General features: G+C 44.5%; 1 protein-coding gene across 1 annotated transcript; it reads left to right on the top strand.

Moving 5' to 3' along the window:
* Window positions 1-1,007: 1,007 nt before the first annotated feature.
* Window positions 1,008-3,588, top strand: LOC111254166 (fork head domain-containing protein FD5-like). The gene has a single exon (XM_022814734.2). It carries the CDS (start codon window positions 1,818-1,820, stop codon window positions 2,679-2,681), a length of 864 nt encoding a protein of 287 aa, XP_022670469.1. The 5' UTR covers window positions 1,008-1,817; the 3' UTR covers window positions 2,682-3,588.
* The last annotated feature ends 3,318 nt before the right edge of the window (window positions 3,589-6,906 follow it).

Here is a 6,906-nt window from a genome sequence, read left to right as displayed (position 1 = left end):
TATATATAGGACAACACAGGCTTTCTGACTGAATTTGTCTAAATATATACGCAGTCTGGCTCCTAGCTTCTCCTGCTGCTTCTATTCTTCTTCTGCTACTACGCTGTCAGCCCAATGGCCCATAGGCATACCCAGCCCCCATGGATCCCCCACCAGCGCCTCCCAGCCGCTTCCGCCATTTTCTTGCAAGCGGAAAACGAAGATAGCAGCAACAACAACAACAACAACAACAACAACAACAACAACAACAACAGCAGCAGCAGCAGCAGCAGCAGTCGTAGCGGTGACTGCAGCACGTCAGGTAGGTCGGGACAAGCAGAAGCAAGACACGCCACTAGAGGAAACGACTACTGAAGAGAGTTGGATTCAATCGAAGCTGCTGATGGTGGTGATGGTGACGACTGTACGTTTGTTCGCTTCGCTACCGCATCGTTGCCCCAGCAGAAGCGGTAGAGCTCGTCGACCTGAACAACGTTCTCCTTGTGCTCCTCCCCCGGCGGAGCTCCCGTTCTGCTCTCCTAGGCCGCTACCTGCATCCACCTCTTCGTTCGTAGGATGCCGCCCGTCAGATCGGCCAACTTCGTCTTCTTCTCATACATCTGCCGTTGTTGCCTGTCCTAGCGTACAAGCTGCTATTCGATTCTATTCTACTCCCATAGTCGCCAGAGAACAGGCTCTATATACAACTGGAGGCTAGGAGACGGCCAGTGTTGGAGGAATAACGGTGGCGAATTCCCGGCCCGTCTGTCCGCCTGCTTCGATTCTCCTTCACGACCAGAACGACAATAACAGCAGCAGGAGTTTCGGCAGCGGTGGCAGGAGAACACCGACGCGGACAACGACGAATACAGTGTGATAGTGATGGTGATGCAGCAGTACTTCTAGATGTAGCCGTAGCTGGCAATAACCGAGTAGTAGCGTTAAAGCGTCAAACTTTTTATTGAATTTAAGCCTCTGCCATTGGCTGTCGGCCTGAGTTGGACTCCGCCTATGGCCCCTCCCCGCGCGAAGTTCCAGCGAATGGCGGAGCCGACCGTAGCGTTGGCCTGCCCTCCCTGTACTAAGCGAGTGTGTGTGTGTGTGTATATTTTTACACTGTTGTGAAACGGCGTTGCAAATATTGTCTGCTTGTGTCTGCTGGCGTCTGCCTCGCTGTGTGTTGTGTGGGCCTGAACACTGCGGGGGGGACCGGGCCGTTGTCTTCTGAATGTTCGAACGTGAGTGTTTCGAGTGCTCCCGGTGGCTGTCTGTGTGTATTTGTATGTGTAAGTGAGAGCCTACGAACAAGTGCTGAGTTTCTAGTTATGAGCTGACTACTGCTGCTGCTGTGTGTTGGTTGTTCGTGTACAACGTCGACTCTTTCGCATGTGTCCTACTCGATCAAACATAAACTCGCTACAATTACCAGCCGCAGGCACTCGTGTCCTGCTCTTTGTGGGAGCAACAACCACGCACGAACTGAAAGTAACAGTAAGGACCGTGGCAGCAATTTCTCTGTGAACACGTCGATTAGTGCAGCAACGGTCGATTAAGCAAGCATCATAAATTAAAGCTGCCATCAAGTAACAAGTGCGAAAACAAGGACAGTTCCTCACGCATTTCAGACGGATGAAGACACTATAGTTTAGCTTCACAGTTCTGGTTAGTCGGCCTTGTCATCGGATCGGTCCCTGTTTGGCAATAAAAGTTGTAGCCACAAGTATAACTGTTGCCTAGTGGCCGGTTGGTTGGTCCGTGTGAGTCGCAAAACACCTGTATTCTGGTACTGATCGTACAAGTCGTATCTCCCTCGTATTGCGAAACTGTGATCAGTAACAATGTCTAGTTCACCTCAACCCGCGGACCTCAGTAGCATACCATCTATGACAGATTGTCACCTAAGGCTAATGGAGTATGCCCAGCGTCTTCTTCAGCAACATCAGCAGAGTTTAGTCAGCCAGAATCCGATGTCGCTCTTGACGCCGATGCCGTTTGGGCCTCAAATCGAGGTACCCAGCCCGCTGTTAGGCCACCCGTTCCATAGTCTAAATCGTTTCCTTTTGCAAGAAGATCCCAAACCCCAGCACTCGTATATCGGCCTCATCGCTATGGCCATCTTAAGCTCACCGGAAAAGAAGATGGTTTTATCAGATATTTACCACTACATTCTCGAAAACTACCCATACTTCCGCAACCGCGGGCCGGGCTGGCGCAACTCGATTCGACACAATTTGTCGCTGAACGACTGCTTTGTCAAAGCTGGCCGCAGTGCCAATGGAAAGGGTCATTACTGGGCCGTTCATCCGGCCAACATTGACGATTTCACGAGAGGCGACTTTCGAAGACGGCGGGCTCAACGAAAGGTACGAAAACACATGGGCTTGTCGGTGCCTGATGAAGACGACAGTCCCTGCGCCAGTCCTGTACCACCTCCACCGACAACTCTTTCAGGAGCTGCCCTGTCGCCCTTTACGCTTTGTCAACCTTTCCCCCCGCCCGTTTTACCAACTCGACGAACATTCGATGTAGAAAGTCTGCTGGCACCTGAGCCCAAACTGTCATTCCCGGGCCGTCCAATGTGGTCGCCTCTTCTGGCCAGCGTTGCTTCCGCAGCGACGGCCACTAACCTCCAGACCCCGAAATTGCAGCTCGCGCAACTCGACGACCCCGCGGCTGTTCTCCTGGAACCCCGTTTAGAGTAACAGCAATAATAATAATAATAATCACAGTTGCAGGTTGGGATGACGGATCACATCCCCAGCTTAACAACAGCTTTGAAACAGACTTGGCTAGTAGTTAGATATCTGACTTCTACTGAGGCAGACGACAAGTTGTGCACAAGAGTGTTCTCAAGACGCCTTATCCTTTACAAACATGTTGATTAGGAGCGTTCAGATGCTTGACGAGAGAAGAACAAAGAGGATAAACAAGATCCATACCGGTGCAAGTTATCCAGTGAAAAGTGAAGTGATGTATCGATCTCGAACAGAATGATCTCATCACACCTGAATAGACGTTTAGCGTTACGTTTACGCGGCTATACGGCTTTCAAACGCGACAATGTAACCCTAACAAGCCATAGCAGGCAAGACACATGTTCTATTAGTTAGATTCTAAAGGTGTCAGATGTTGCAATTACGTATGACGTAGAACAGTTGATACGGTTTTTGAAGCTATGTTCAGTTGTGAAATAATAACCACTTAGATATAAAGAACAGTATCGGCCATGTACACTTCCAGCGACCCACACCAATGGGGCTAAAAAGCGCCATCGCGAAAAGTTCTCTGTCTCTAATGCGGATCGCCTCTTTGTTGGCTTCTGATCCCATTAAACGCACTGATTGAGCGGTAGCATTATTAAAACGTTTGACGCATACTCTCGCAGAATGGCAAAAAAAAAGAAGAACCAATAAATACATCTTCTAACGGTTCAAGTGAAGTCTGTTCTAGTAATCAAATGACGAAAACAGTTTTCCGCCAGCTTAACATGGAAGATGGATAAACATGTAGAAATAACCTGTAGATTATCTTGTACATATCTGATGTAAATGCAGACGGGAACGGTACTAACAAATGTGATGGAAAATGATTAAAAATAAAGAAAGCATATTGTTGTATAATGTGTAAATATAGTTGTACACTGTTTTAATTTGCCGTCAAGGAAGAAGGGGAGCGGCGGGGGTAGTCGAACGCCTTCCTAGTAGCTAGTTTATGCCCGAATGTTTTGAGTAGAACTTGTTTCTGTACGATCATTCTCTACCATATGGGCAACTCGAGTGCCTCGATTCTAATCTCAACCGAAACCGCTCAAATATATTCCTCGAGCAAGTAAAAAGGTTTACTTAGGGATGTATTGTGTAACAATGCTTCTCAGCTGATCTGCAGCGTTTCAAATCTTCGCCAACACACTGAATATATTGACGATCCAACAATAAATAAAACCTATTTTTGTCTACCCTGTTATCAGTGTCAGGTCCAAACGAATACCCACCCATTAGTTTTTGATACATTTATTAAGAGTCGATAGAGTACGCAGATACGAAGAGGTCCTGTTGAACATAACGGTTGCGACAGTCTGAGTAAATCCGAATGCTTCTCAGCTTTTCTGCGCGTATAAACTTTACTGAGGTCAGACGTCGCGCTGCAAATTGACAGCGAATTGTGTCTCGACCTTAAGATTTCCGGAAGGTATACGATTATGTCGACCAATTTAATTTCAACGTTGAAGATAGAATAAGTGGCGCCGCACTATTAGGCGATCGTGAAACTCTGAAGTTCTGACGAATCCCAATAACGGCTGTTCCGAACGTAAAACTTTAGGCATCTTTTTCTCAGTAAAACATTGACAGATGTGGCAGGAAACTTATCGCATGGCTAAATCAGTCAGGATCAAGTAACGATAGATCATCGTTTACAACTGATAAAAGGGTTATTTTAGACTCTTTGAAGTTACCTGCTAACGAAACTTAGAGCAGATTCGACGGTAGTTCTGTCGTAACATGCGCTGCTTTAAGCTAGTTTCCTAAAGGATAGTCTTTTATGCCATTTTCCTACCATATTATAATACTGGCAATAAAGCTCCTTCTTATCGTTATGGGCTCATACGACATTACGTAGTTTATAGATAGGAGTTAGAAATATATTTAGTTTCATTTGGAATAGAATCTGGCATAAACTCTATATATCTGATTTTAGTTTCGAAAGACCCTTAGCATCGGTTGTAGTTATTAAAAGCAATACCTTAAACTAGTTAATAACACGGTAATGTACTGATTTTTTTTTTTTTTTTAGATAATTGTTATAAGCAGTAGTTACTGGATTAGTATTCGACCCATTAAGTTCGGGCATTTGCATCTTCGCGCTCTGTGTATACTAGATTATGAAATTTTAATATGATATTACATCCCTTTCTCTGTCGTACGGGGGTATTCTGCCTTGGTCTTCAGTGAACCTTTATGTTGCTGCGAGCATTCCTGATAATCAATAGGGTCCCTGAGTTCTAGAAGGCCCAGTCAGCGTTCAACGGCTGCAAGTAGTCGTCGCAGTTACATGTTACGAATATATAGAAACATGATTTAAATTGTGCTTTTAGCCGTGACTCCGTTTGATTGATTTCAAACTAATAGCTTCCTTACGAGAATTTCTATGGGAGAAGAGATGAGCGTTCGATAACAGGTGAAAGTTTTGAGATCTGCTTATTCAGTCCTCAGTCCAGTCCAGGGTTCTAATGTCATGTTGTACTGATAGGGATCATGCAACAATTGACATTACCTCGTAATTAGTCGTTTGTTTCGAATACTGTTTACTAGCCGGAGCGGTAAGTTCGTCTTGAAGTACGGCTGTATCACGCTTGCAGCTCTACTGTCACATCAATGAACCGCACAGCACGGCAGAACTTAAACGAACTTAAGTTATCTCAATCGAGACAAAACCGAAAACGCGGTGATGAATATGAAATGGATATAGAAAGATAGTACAGTGATAAACTATAATAAAAATAAGCAAATCAATGAAAGTTTTTTCGGGTAGAATTTTAGAATTAGGCATCTAAAGTTATGATTGTGAAGATAGGGCTAACAGAAAGAAATCCTAGCGCATTGTCTTTTCGTTTATCTGGACTTCACAGACGCTGTATGAAAATGACATTTGACGCGTATTGCCTAGACAATCGTCGACGCTCTCCCAATGATTTCCGCGCTCTCAGTCACAGATACCTCATATGCTTCATTCGCAAAAGCTGCCCGATGTACTAAGCAACGTTTGCCAAATGTTTCGCAGTATCGCTTACCACTATAACGGCTTTGCGATTATTATGTAAACAAATTTCATGCAGAAAGTCTAATGATATTCGTATCATTGAAGTATAACTAGAAAAAACATCCAGTAGGATCGATCTCATGTCAAGGGCTGATGCCCGGCCATGCGGCAGTAACCTGAAATTGAGGGCTGGCCTGATTCATTGTCTCAGTTACGATCGACACTGAACGAAGTAGAGTTTAGTTGTCTATGATATAAAAGTGTGTGTGTTTTTTTTTTTTTTTTTTTCATGTCTGATGCACGCATCAGTTAAGCGACGAAACGTGCCTTCTTTATTAGAGCATCGCTCGAATAAGAGGCTTTTTTCTATTGTTATAGTGAAGTTAGTAGTTTTTTTGGCAATTCGAATTAATTGACTCGGTTGGGTCTGTGTAATCTCCTCTCATAACATCGGCAATCACAGTCAGTATGAGATGATTTCGAATGGCTGTGTCAAAGTTGAGTTCTTGTCTTTGGTCTGTTTCGAAACAGTGCCGCACCAGTGAACGTCTCAATATAGATCTCATTGCCGGTTACGGCGTTGTTTTTACCAATTCAGCTTACTACGTTGCCTTGTCTCTGATGGAGGACTTCATCTAGCGAATGTCGATATACAGTACGAAACTATGGAACGGATCGAGGCTAGTTTAAAGTCTTTCTAAATAGGCATAACTTACCATGCCACTTTGCTCTGACACAGGGGGAAATTGATGATCGGGGATGTAGTCGAGGTGCTGCTTCCAAATTGGCTTAGAGTACATACAGCCCGTGTAAATGTTTCGGTGTGGGGTTTCAAAGCGAGCGTACTCGCATTTCAGACTGCCAAAGATAGGTACTAGACTACTTCGCTCTTGCGTGTTAGTTGGATACAATAATGCATGTTCAGAAATAGTGCAGACTGAAGATTGGTCATTATTATTACTCTATCTACTTGTAAACCAGCAGCCCAAGTAAGAAGTGCCAGCTTTTCTATGAACTCAATTGCGAAACGTTAACTTGCTTCTTAACTTAATCAACGTTTATGTAAAGTCTCAGAGAATGTGTTACCGAATTTCGGATCTGACTCCGAAGTTGGCTACGTATTCGGTAGAGAAAACAAATCCTATTATTATTTGTTAGCTTGGATAACAC

Source organism: Varroa destructor, unplaced genomic scaffold (assembly GCF_002443255.2).
Source record: "Varroa destructor unplaced genomic scaffold, Vdes_3.0 BEIS01000007.1, whole genome shotgun sequence".
In the NCBI taxonomy this organism is placed as follows: Eukaryota; Metazoa; Arthropoda; class Arachnida; order Mesostigmata; family Varroidae; genus Varroa; species Varroa destructor.
The sequence above is the reverse complement of the archived record's forward strand: the minus strand, read 5'-3'. Positions and strand labels throughout refer to the sequence as shown.